The sequence below is a fragment of the Periophthalmus magnuspinnatus genome, chromosome 16 (assembly GCF_009829125.3).
Source record: "Periophthalmus magnuspinnatus isolate fPerMag1 chromosome 16, fPerMag1.2.pri, whole genome shotgun sequence".
Taxonomy (NCBI): domain Eukaryota; kingdom Metazoa; phylum Chordata; class Actinopteri; order Gobiiformes; family Gobiidae; genus Periophthalmus; species Periophthalmus magnuspinnatus.
Genome location: NC_047141.1, coordinates 14,359,656 through 14,372,803, shown reverse-complemented (window position 1 = coordinate 14,372,803; position 13,148 = coordinate 14,359,656). Strand labels below are relative to the sequence as shown.

The 13,148-nt window shown below is 42.2% G+C and overlaps 2 protein-coding genes across 2 annotated transcripts in view; one reads left to right on the top strand and one right to left on the bottom strand.

Annotated features, from left to right (window-relative positions):
* Positions 1 to 13,148, top strand: part of themis2 (thymocyte selection associated family member 2) — a 110,854-nt gene that overhangs the window by 23,842 nt on the left and 73,864 nt on the right. The gene's annotated exons all lie outside the window — the stretch shown is intronic.
* Positions 5,767 to 13,148, bottom strand: part of LOC117384468 (forkhead box protein O6-like) — a 37,955-nt gene continuing 30,573 nt past the window's right edge. The window contains exon 2 of the mRNA XM_033981794.2: positions 5,767 to 10,458. Coding sequence (XP_033837685.1) covers positions 8,827 to 10,458 — 1,632 coding nt within the window. The 3' untranslated portion in view covers positions 5,767 to 8,826. The remainder of the gene's footprint in view (positions 10,459 to 13,148) is intronic.

Genomic DNA, 13,148 nt, shown 5'->3' with positions numbered 1-13,148 from the left:
TCTCTTTTTGCTCTGTTTTTCTCTTTCTCCTATCTTTCTACTTTCCTTGTCTCTACTCTCTGCCACCTCTCTCTTCTTCTTCTCTGTCTCTTTCTCACTCTCTCAACAGTTTTCTCCCCTTTCTCTGCTCTCTTCACCATCTCTCCTTTCTCTCTAATCTCCTCAGTCTCTGTCTTCACCTCTCTCTTCTCCTCTTACTCCTCTCTCTCTTCCCTCTCTCCTTACTTCTGTCTTCTCACTCCTTTTTTCTCTAGTATATCTCTCTTTCTGCCTCCCTCCTTTTCTACTCACTCTCCTTCCCTTTCTCTTACCCTTCCACTCTCTCCACACTTTTCTTTCCTCACTCCTCTGTCTCTCTCTTGCTCCCTCTCCCCTGACTGTCTCTTCTCCCTCCCTTCCTCTCTACCTGTCACTTCACAACCCACCCTTCCCATCTGTATTCTTTCTCTCTGTCTCTCTCTTCTCTTCATCCCCTCACTCTTTTCCCTTCCCCTCTCTCTCCCTCCTCTTTTTCTCTCCACACTTCTCCTTCCCTCTCACTTCTCTCACTTTTTCCCTCTCCTTTCTTACTCCCTCAACCCCCCTTCACTCTTTCTCCTCTCTCCCTTCTCTCTTTTCTCACCACACCCACCCCTCTCTCTCTCACTTTCTCTCTCTCTCCTTTTCTCTCTCTCTCTCTCTTTCTCTCTATCTCATTCATCCCTGTCTCTCTCTTTCCCTTCTCTCTCTCTCCCTTTCTCTCTCTCTCTCTCTCTCTCATTCCTCCCTGTCTCTCTCTCCCTTATCTCTCTCTCTATCTCATTCCTCCCTGTCTCTCTTTCCCTTCTCTCTCTCTCCCTTTCTCTCTCTCTCTCTTATTCCTCCCTGTCTCTCTTTCCCTTCTCTCTCTCCCTTTCTCTCTCTCTCTCTCATTCCTCCCTGTCTCGCTCTACCTTATCTCTCTCTCTCTCTCATTCCTCCCTGGCTCTCTCTTTCCCTTCTCTCTCTCTCCCTTTCTCTCTCTCTCTCTCATTCCTCCCTGTCTCTCTCTCCCTTATCTCTCTCTCTCTCATTCCTCCCTGTCTCTCTCTCTCCCTTCTCTCTCTCTCTCTGATAATGAGAACCAGAGGAGCAGAGCGTCCCCCAGGCGCTGCACCTGGCCTGGACTGCAGCCTGTAGACTGTAACCCCACTTGTAGCCGTCTGTTGGGAAGGAGAGAGACACTTGGACCAGAGCCAGACTGTGTCTCTGCCCATCTCTGCTGGGGCTAATTGTTTCAATGTAACTCACTCTCAAAGAATTTATGTCATGTTGTTCTGCATATTGATTGGAGTTGAATATAGTTGCAAGGGTCCATGTGTAAGGGATGTTTTGTGCTGGAACCAAGTCTGGATAAATATAGAGGGTTGCCAATACCAAATCTATATTCACAATTCCATACTAGGAAATGCAAAAATTTGAACATTTGTTGAAATATTTAATGATTAATAAACTTTTTTTTTTTTTTTTTTCCAATCCTGGAAACCCAAGGCTGAGGAGATAAACTCATCTCTAGAACACAATCTGTTTGCAAAGACAAAGTATTCAAAGAGCTTTACAAAGAAAATGAGAGATGTTTTAAAGATATAATATAACAAATGCAAGTAAAAAAGCAAACAATAAATACACAATAGATAGTTATGAAATGCATTTTAAAGTGACAGTTTGTAACTTTCAGAGCATGGCATTTCATCTGCATGATTCCTTGGAAATAGGAAGCTAAAATCATACTTCAGAACAGATAGATAGAATTGGAAGGCCAAGTAAAAGTCTGTTTTAGTGGAGATGCAAGTTTACAGTAAAGTGTATGTTTTTCTATGTTTTTCAGTGAAATAAAAAAAAAAAAAAAAAAAAAAAAAAAAAAATGCTTTTATTTCAGTTTATTTTTTTACAAAAAAGTTCCATGCTGGGGCTTTAAGGTTGCAGAGTATACCTAAAACCCATTCAGTTGTACATAGTTAAACTGACTTTTAGCTAAATTTTAGTTTATATTGTTTACTACCACTGCCACAAAAAAGACAACTTTTGATGTGTTTTTATTTATTTATTAATTTTGGATTGCACTAGTGAACAATTACATATTAAGTATTTTTTCATTATGCATATTATACATCACGAAAAAGGAGGGATTTCTTTTAAGAAACGTACTGATCTGTGAAAGAGTGTTCTATTATTTTGAGATATAGCCCAAAACGCACACTCCAGTGACTTTTTTGCAGTTGCATTTCATAGTTGATTCCAAAAGTAGTACCATTATATGTAATACTTGTACTAGGTCGATCTAAATCAACTCATTGGCCTAAACAAGTGTAACACAAACATGTTTTTCTCTGCTTGTGTTCTTTCTTTAGTGGGAGATATAGCCTGGCTTCTCTCACTCCCACCACACCTATATCTGCTGCCTCCTCCCTTCTGCTCTTCACTTCTTTCCCCACAGAACGCCTTTGCCAAGTGGAGTCAATTAAAACTGTACATCTAAGTGAGAAATGTCTGCTCACTCTATACATGCCTCCAGAACTGCACCCACCGCGCTGCTTCTGCTCCTCTTTGTGTAAAAGTGTGAATTTGTGTTATTTTGAAATTGTGTGAATATGTGCGATGCGCCTCTATATGGATGTGTGCGTGTGCAGCAGGGAGGCGGGGGTCCCCTGGGGTCTGGCAGCATGGCGCAGTAATGTTGCACACTCGTCCTGTGAAAACGCCTCCGATGGGACCAGGACAGCTGTGGCCAAACCTATACGGCGCGGAACAGGCCATAACAAGAGCTGGAACACATGGACTGTAAGCAAACACTGACAAAAAGTTAGTGTAAAATAAAGATACAACAAATTATTTTATCAGCTTTGAATTTTTTTGGTTAAATCGAATATGAAGAAATATGGAAGCAACAATTTGGAACAAGCCAGTGAAAACCTTGAGAATAGAGTGGTCTTTTTGTACATTCATAGCAACAGGTCTCTAACATGACAGCATTATTAAAGAGGCAATTGTATTTTTATGCTGCCAACCAAAACAAAAGAGACACTTTAGAAGTTAATGAGAATTTAATTTTTTTCAAATCGGGTTTTAATTAAAAATGTATGTCTTTGATGTTCATTGTGTTTGCTGTGCTTCCTTTGCTGTTAAAATCAAGGTGTTGATCAGTTGTCTGACAAATCCACATTGATATCTCTCTGTGTTTCTTATACAGAGGGATATCAGTCAGGTCCCCACGCCCTCCATCATGTCTCAAATCAGAACCAAACATGATCGTGCAATCTGATTCTTTTTTTTCAGTGACGCATGTGAAACAAAAGAGCTCACCAGTCATCTATCATTTTGAAATAAAATGACATTTCTCTCATCTTGGACTTGGAATTTTGGACTTCACTCATTTCTTCTGAAGAAATCTGCAATGTCTTTCAGTTCGCTATGATTTTTTTTCTTTATTAGCATCCATATTTGTTCCTTGACTGTCCCCGATTGGCTAATCTACCTGTTACTTACTGAACTTGTGGAGATTCACCAGTGACCAGACTCATATATTCATAAAGTATTGAAGAAGTGTGTATTCTGGAGTTGATTAGAAGAATCCCCAAAAACCTTTGAACACAAGAGCTAAGTTTAGTTATGTACACAAATGCATTAGATGATTATATTTTATTATTATATTTTTTTTTGCTTCATTTATTTAAAAAGCACTCTGATTTTAAAGAATGTTTATGCCTGTAATATATTTAGAGGCGGGCAATAAACCAATACAATACCGACATTCCCAATTTGCCTCAGTGCATCAGATGTGTCTTTTTAATAGACAGACAAGTGAGTTCAATTGGAAATCAAAGAGCAATGAAGCTAAAGAGGTTATTGTATGTTCAAACAATAAACCTACAAATTGCAAAAAAAGAGAAACAAAAACAAAAACACCCCAGATATTTGCAAGAGAATGTTAATATGTGATCTTGACTATACCTTGGCTACAATTTGTGCACAAAAAGATATCAGTTTCAGCTGAAAAAAAAATCAAACCATCCCTTCGTTGTTATAGGCTATTATTATGAATAAAGTATGGTATAAGAAAAAATGAAACCCATTGCATTTTTTCCTTTCCTTCTATATATCGTTCCAAGGTTTCTGACACTGGGTTTGTATATGCAGCATACACAGCTATTACTCCAATGCTGCCAACTGTCTGGCTGTCTGTGCACTCCATGTTTTGTCCATGTCTGTCAGCAGCCCTCACACACACTCACCCATCCCTCCCCCCTCCTCTCCCCACTCCTCCCAACTCCTCTCCTCTTCCTCCCCCTCCCGCCGTCCGCGCCACAATTGATGCCTCTCGACATAGGTGAAAGTACATTTTTCCATCTCGCCATTTTTCATGCAGCTCATTCCCCTTCCCTCCCACGTAGACGCCGCCGCCGCTCCGTGCGCTGGTCAGACATGGCTCCCGAGAGAAGCCTGTCCGCATGTGTGAATTAAATGCGTATTAAAAATGAACGAGTGTGGCAGAGAGGAAGTCAATTAGCAGCCAGTGCACCTCCATTCATCTTTAGAGTGAGGGAAAAGCTACTTGGTGCAAACCTCAAATGTAATATGGTGGAATTTTGAGAAAGCACAGGTGGACAACATTGACAGAAAAATCTCCAAAAGACAATAATCATTTTTGATATCTATCTGTATTGTGTCTGTAAGAGTCTTGGTTGACTGTTTATTATAACGTGCAGGGATATTGCTATTGAGATTTATAATTGAGATGTAGTTTGATGTTTCGTATTTCAAATTGTTGTTGTTTTTTTTTGCCCAAAAATGCATTATAGATTTTTGTTTGGTTGTCCACGATAGACAACCAGAAAGGTCCCATACATTATAAACTAAAGCATTACAAATACCTATCGAGAGTTTGGTGATCTGGTATGTCATAATAACAAAATAATTTCAATTTCATGTTTCAACATGTTACTTTGTTTTGTGCCGACAAGAACATTTGAGATGTACAGTTTGGTGATTATTTTATCAGTGAAATCTGGTGGATAAGTGCAGGATAACTGGCACATATCCTTGAAGAAATCTTACAGGCAGTCAAAGTAAGCCCAAGCCTGAAAGGCTTATTATAACAAAATCAATTTAACTCATCCTATATAGACTAATTATTATGTTGTGTGCTCATATAGAAACATGGTTTTGTCTGCTTCTTCTCCAGGAGTGCTTTGTGTGTTCAGACAAAAGTATAAAGTGGTGCATTGCAATGGCTTTATAATATAGTAGACATATTGCTAGGCTACGTATCTCTTTCTACACTAATTCTATAGAAATATTTTTCAACCAGGACCTTTTATTTTAATATTGCAGTATACAATATTATTGAATTATTATGTGGTGTAGACCAGCGTTTCTCAATCTGTGGTAAGTCTACCACGATGGTACACCAGCTCCTTCAGGTGGTACTTGGACAGCTTTTCAGTTTGTGAGTTTGCATAATTTTATCCACTTTTTTTTTGTTTAGAAATACAGTGGAATCAAGCCTAAATCAAGTACTTGGACTGTTCCAAGACTAATCTAGGACTAATCTAAGTGGACTACATAATTTCGGTAGTTGGTGTGAAAAGTTTGAGAACCACTTGTCCTGACTATATCTGCCTCTAAAATGTGACTGACATATCAAATGCACAAGTGCTTTGATATGGTGTAAGAATTTAAATTAGAAAATCATAAATAATAGTTATGATTAGCTCTGAAGAAAACTGCAGAGTCACATTCTTATCTTTTCATTTGATTTATTTAACAGTCACCAGATGATGATACATTCTCTTAAAAAAGAAATAGACAACAAAACTGATATTCTTTTCAGCTTTTAAAAACTATATTACAATATTCTTAATATATAGCTTTTTTTTTTTTACAAAATAAATGTCAGTAAGAGGGTAAAGGGCGAGTGACAATTTTATAAAATGAACAGAGAGAAAATGAAATATGATGCAAACAACACCAACATTAAAGAGAGACCGATCTCTGTCATAGATAAATATAGCAAAATTAGACATCATAAACTGTATATAGAATTCTTTTGAATGGCAGGGCTGTGCTAGCATAGGTCATATTGTCACTGCTTTGAGAGGTCCAATTTCCAATAGAAAAATTAACTGGAACCAGCGCAGCTAAAGGCCCTGAAATGAAGGTATTTACCCCAATAATAGGTCTGATAGTCTGTGCCGTGCTTGACCTTTGGCTATCCCCATGCCCCCCTCTCATTCACAGTTACCCCCTCCCCCACTCTGCACTTGGTACGGTCCAACATGTCTCCTTGGGGGGGGGACAGTAGAATAGGGGTGTCCTCTTTTTATTTCTTCTCACAAGGCCAGTGTGTTCAGATGAGACCAACCACCCCCACTCATCCACAAACAGGACACAATTGAACGAAACAGGAGTAGGAGGGGGTAAGGATAGAAGGGGGAGGGACAGAGGGGAGGGGAGGTACGTGGTATTGGCGCGCAGGAAGGTCATACCGCCTGGCCGACGTCTTTCACCGAACACTGTTGCCCTTTACAACAGTAGGTATTTCAGTTCGGTCCTCGTTGGTCCTTGAGATTTCAACAGCACAACAACCGCTACGAGACAACAGAATAGAGACATATAAAGTGGGTGTGGGAACATGTGTCTGGGAGGGGGGTCTCTCAAAACCCTGAAGACCATTTAAGCCACTTACATGACAACGTTTTAGTAAAAATTCAGCTCATAAGTTAAACATTGTACAATCACTTATACTGTAGAGGACAAAAAACACATCATTTCTGTGTATGGTTTACTTCTGCTTTGTCATTTTAAGTTTTACGCTGTAATATAGGCCTCTGGATTTACATGTGGCTCATGAAGCATTTACCCCCAAACTACACTAATTCAGTGCAACCAGTTTTTGCCATTGCCATTCTAGATCTACTGATTAGGCTTGAAATTACAAAATAAATCTAAAATGCCTTCTACAAAATGTCTAGACCAGTGTTTTTTAAACATTTCACACCATGTACCACTTAAAATGATATTTGGTTTTCCAAGTACGACCAGATCTAAGCCCGGATTATATCAGGCCTAAATAATCATCTAAAATGAGACAGAATCAGGTCTAAGATCTTAGACCAAAACCATGGATAATGTAGTTATAAATAATGATTAACCCAAAAGAGGATAAACTCATGAATAGATTAGACTCAAAATAAAACAAATGTTCAAACTGCAGAGAGCCCTGTACGCATACCACAGTTTGAGAATCATCTAGACCAACTAACTAAATAAATCAAAACTACTCAAACTATTAAAATCAAGATTAGTATCCTTAAATTAAGCCATTTTAACTGATCCATAGACTTGCAATGTAGTGGATTACACTTCTAGTACTGGACATGTGTTATAAAATCCAAATCCTAACAGCCAATCACAAACCGGATTGAAGCAGTTTTCAGGAAAAACAAAAAAACAAAATCCCTTTAATTTTCAAACAACTATCATCATGTAAGTGGCTCCTCAGATTTGATTGTTTCCTCTTTTTTGCATCTTTGATTAATCCCCAAACTTGTCCACTTGAACATAAGAACACAAAATACAGATACTGAAAGCAATGGATTTCAATGCCATACTATCTATTTTCTGACACAACAGCACGAAAAAAGACTGGCAGCACTCTTCTATCTTCCATGTTTTATTCTGTACCCTTTGCTATCAGCAAGTGGACAGTGACATTGGCCTCCTCAGAGCGCAGTGGCAGGCAGCGAGGCGACTTGGCGTTAATCACAGTTTTGTCTCACTTTCTTGGCACATTCAGTGAGAGAGGCGAGCACCGGCACGGACAGCCAGGGGTGAGAGATGAGAGGACAATGCGTTAGATTCTCAATAATGACGCATCGCTGCAGCATCACTTTGCAGATTAAAAGCAAGATGCTGAATTTCAATCAAGCCACATTAATGGCTTAGTGTGAAGAATGGTTACTTTGTCTTCAGTGGCAGGAGGAGAGAGAGAGGACAGAGGGGGGAGAGGATGAGAAAAAGCTAGTGCAAAAAGCCCAGGTGAAACAAGAGGATATGACATTTTAATTTGCCAAATTGCATGCTCGCCAGTAATGATAGACTTTATTTAATGATATGGTGACAACATTCTATTATGGAGGGCAAGAGAACTTTAACAAAATACCAGATTTTAGAGAAAAGTCAAGGTTCTAAAGACTGAGGATCATAAAAACACTCAAGTAAGATTTTAATAAGTGGGATTGCCATTTGAAACAAGAAAGTTAATTCTTGTGAAATATAAAGTGTATAACTAAATATCAGGTAGTTGTTTTGTTTTTTTGAACAAGACAAAAACATGTCACCTGGTTGCCAGTGGTTGCATATAAGGAGAAAAAAAAAAATCTAATTTTAATTTGATGCCAAGTTGTGACACTTTTTCAATGGAGCTTGTGATTTCCTCATTTGTTCCTGTCAAAGACTACAGCCACCATACAGAACATGCCAAAGTCTGCCTGAGCACTCAGAGGAAGCAAAGCACTGGGAGATGTGACCCACTTGCAGTAAAGTGCATTGAGAATTTAGTTCTCATGGCAGATGAGAAACAAAGTTGGGCAAGCACAGCTGAGAGATTGTCATCACAGTATAGCTGATCTAAGGAAAAACTTAATGTGACATGAACTAGATCTCTCAAAGGGGAAAAGGAGGTAACAGAGGAGGAGCAACCGAAGAGCTGTCAGGATATCAGGGTATTGGTCCTCTAGTCAAGAATGTCAGAGTTAAGCACAGTGCGATATGGGTAACAAACATGGTTACAATGCCGTATCCTTAACTTTAACCAGGCACCCAGCTCTGGTTACTGTGAGCTTGTTGTGGCCCACCCAGTCCGCTCATGCCCATCCCCATAGTCACACCCATCCCCATGCCCATCCCAATGCCCACGCCCTGGGCCAGAGAGCAGTCAAAGTTAAAGTCCATCTCCTCCCCAGAGTCCATGATGTCATGGAGAAGAATGGACTCCACATCACAGTCTAGACTCCCATGGAACATGTCAATGTCCAGGTCTGCTGGTAGTCTCTCGTGTGGGAGGTGTTGGTCATAGTTATGGTAGCTGCCGTTCCCACTGCCCCCCATGCCCTGGCCATGGTGGTACTGTCCATTAGAAATGCCTTGATGCTGAGGGTCCGGATAATGACTGTGACGTGGATGAGGGGCAGCAGCCACATGGCAGGAGTCCTGGGGCATACCGAGCATGCCTGCGGGGTTAGGAGGGAGTGTGGTGGTGGCTGGGAGGTGTGCGTGTGATGGGGGGCTGTACAAGTATGGGGCTTTGTGGTTGTAGGTGTGCAGCTGATTGTTGTTGCCTCTGGGGGTCAGAGCTTGTGCCCGAGGCGGCGTGTGGCTCTGGCTCAGCCCGTGACCATTGTGGGCCAGGCTGTGAGGTGAGCTGTGGTTGTGGTTGGGTGTATGGCTGTGAGTTCTGCTATGGCTATGAGGTCCGTTGTGGTTGTGACTGTGGCCGTTGAGGTGACCACTGTGGTGATTGTGATGGTTGGAGCCTATCCCGTTACTAGTTTGGCTCATCATGGAGTGGCTCTCTCTCTCCTGTCCCAACATCATGTCCTTGGAGCAGTACTGCCCATTCGACGTTAGCAGGCTTTGAAGCGCATTTGTGCTGGAGTACGTCCGCATCGTTCCAGAAAAGCTAGCGGGCTTGTTCTCCTGAATGGTCTGCATGGGTGAATGGTGCCGCAACATGCCCATTCCAGTGCCTCCATAAACACCAGCACTGTAAGAGCCCTTCACCGCAGAGCTGTAGTGATAGACTGGGCTTTGGTGCTTGTGCCGCCCAACAGAAGAGTGGTGCTGCTGCGAATGGTGGTGATGGTAATCGTCCATTAGCTGCTCATCCAGGCTGATGGCACCCGTTAGACTGGCAAGCTGTGGTAACTGCTCCAAGGACGGACAGTGGTTTCCAGCACCCATTGATGGAGAGCGGGCACTGGTTGGTGAGGGGTAAAGGTGCGGGGAAGTGGAACAAGACAGCACCCCCTCCTCTGGTTCTCCTGCCTCTCCTTCTGCCAGAATAGGCGACAAGCGTCCACTTAATGTAGACGCTGATGAACTGGCTCTGGAGTGGAGGTCTGTCCAGGCATCAAATTCCCCGTCTGTAGAAGTGACCGCTGACCCCTGAAGAACTTTCCGAGGAGGACTGCCATGGTCAGGTGATCCTTGGAGTCCCACCACAGCAGCTCCAATACCAGGGCGGCCCACTCTTTTGCCCCGGATGCGGCCTTTGCTCTTCAGGTATTTGGTGCTGTTGTCCATGGAGACGGCCCGGCGACGTGGAGCTTTGCCCATCTTCCCTCCGTCTGGATTCAGCATCCACCATGAGCTCTTGCCTGTTCCTTCATTCTGGACTCGGATGAACCGTGTGTGGAGGGACAGGTTGTGCCGGATAGAGTTCTGCAAAGAGTGAGAGAAAAAAAGGATCAGTGAAATGGGTTGAATTTCACATCTGAAGTCATTTATTTTTATTCCTATCATTAATTATATTGGATTATTGGATCAGATACATACTGATGTAAAGTTATGTTGCCCAGGTTCTCAATTATGTTGTAAAAAAAAGAAGTTTGTAATTGAAACCAGTCATAAATTGAAGAATAATATTTGGTTCTTTAGGCCTTGACTTGTATGATCCTAGGTGGTCCCTCATTAGTTTGATATAGCATGTCTATATTTCACTGTAGTTGGGGCTTGTGGGATGCCAATGCTGTGTGGTATTTTTACAGAAGGAGATAGATGCTGCCAAACTTAAAAGTGTGTCCTTGATGACAAATGATTACATCTGACGTACAGTCTTTGACTAAACCACAGATGTGTTGGATCACTGTGGCAGTTCATTGTCTTTACTCAATAAATAAAATACTCAGGCAGGTAGATCTCTGTAGTTTATTCAATCAGTGTCAACCGGTGTCATAGCTTTAGAAATTTGAGCTTGCGCTGAAAAACACAAACACATTTTGAAAGACAGCTACAGCTGGCACCGTGCAAGACCCTGTCAACCTCAGCCAACCTGGAACGACCTGGAAGTCAGTCTTGAGGCGCGCTCCGTATGTACGTCAATCCACCCACTTTCATTTCCATCAATCCATCTGTCCTCCTCTACTCCTGCCTTCAGCCTGCCTGGTGTAAGCTGCTGCAGTGGGGCGTACTGTACGTTTGATGTGGGTGCCAGTCTGGCTTAGCGCCAGCCTTGTCTCCTCCACTGTTGTATCTGCACTAGGACGGGGGCTGCACTGAGAATGAGCCAGGAGGATGGAAGACTAATGGATGTATCCCACCCTCTGACATCTACCTTCTCTTCCAATCTCCCCGTCCCTCCTGTTCTGTCTTTATCACAACCCCGTCTATTTTGTCATACTGGGCTAAGTACATTATTTTGCATGATTTTCAATTTCTGCACTTTTTTGCCCGCCATGAAGCTGTCATTTTCCACTTCTGCATTCAGTCTCCCTGCCTTGTGTTATTCATCACTACATACTTTACATTATCCTCAACACTGTCATATGAACACTTTCAGTAAAGATGTATTTTTCACATTTCATTTACATGTCGAGCGTTTCAGGTTCTTGATGTGCTACTGAGTATGTGGTTGCAATTTCCTTCTTTATAATGGTCGAGGCATTTTGACATTGAATCTGGCGAAAAATATCAAATCAAAAGCGACCCCTGTGGTTCAGGAATATCCTACTACAATGGGTTGTAACAGACTGAATATACTCATACTTCTGCCATCTCTATTATGTAGAGAATTATTTGTATTCCCACTGAATTGCGCGGCAGGGAAACAAATAAATCAAATTGCGGCACATAAATGGGAGGCGCACTGAATTCAGGTGATCTGTGAATGCTTCCTTGGGTTATCTCGTTGTGACACCTTCAACATTGGGTAACCATAGCGACCGTGTAAACGTGCAACAGCAGAACTATATCATATTGTGGTGAGAGTCAAGAGAGAGTGGAGAGGGGGATGGGGAAAGGATGCAAGAGGAGGCGGTTGTTTGATGCTGCTGCTCCAACACTAAACAGCCTTTCATGTCGGCAGTGCGGGTCCGCAGGGGATGCCCGCTCCTGCTTCTGACGGCTCCTCTACGTGCTGCGCCAACTCCATGTCTCACCCAGGGCCTAATCACACACCTATCAGACCACTCCCAATCATTCTCATCAACTTAAGCATATCTCGCAACATGAAATATATATAATTCTGTATTTCGTGCCATTTATGCCACCATTCAGTCCATATGGGACCTCTTTCCAAGAGCCAAATGACTTTATGTTGCAATTTAGTGTGACCTGTTAGATTCAAATCTCAGTTTATCCTGTGGTATGAGGGGAGCAGTCCCACTGAACTTGAGGGGATTTGTCCTCATCCCAAACCCTCTTTATCTGATGAATCCACCTGCTACAGAGATTTGTGAGATTTCGGACAGTGGCCAGCTATGGCATCATCACCATGCAAGCTGGTGGCTTCCTGTCCTGTAGTTTCCACCACATTAGTTTCCCTTTGTTTTCTTCCTGTCAGCGTGTGCCGTGCAGCAGCTAAGAATAGCTCTAGTTGCAGGTGGTTCTATTGTGGGTGCGGCTGTGTGCACCTCCTGTTGCCTGAGTCTGAGTCAGGGGCAATTTGGCCATCCTATGGCCCTCACGCCCCCAAAACAGGCAGTCACTGCTAATCCTTCTCCATCCCCGAGTAATCCCAGACAATCCTTGGCTAATCCCAAGTTGATTCAGGGGCACTCCCAGCTGGGTGTCTCATACAGAGCCATGCCAGGTCACCATGGACACAGCAGGCAGCCAGAACATGCTATGATCCAATAGTAATACAGCGAAAGAGAATGTGAGAAGCAGGGAATATGGCTACTGTGAAGTCTTAATAGGATCGTGTTAAACCATTTTGTGAGTGTGTATTTGAGTAACGCAGTGTCATTTTTGTGACTGAGGTGATGTGAGTGTGTTTTTCATACTTCAGACACACCTACTACCTGTCTGTCCTTGAGGGTTGGCTTTGCCAGAAATTTTGGCCCTACGGCTTGAACAGAATAAAATCGAAAAATTTATTATGTATTAAATATTCATATAATGGAAATTCTCAT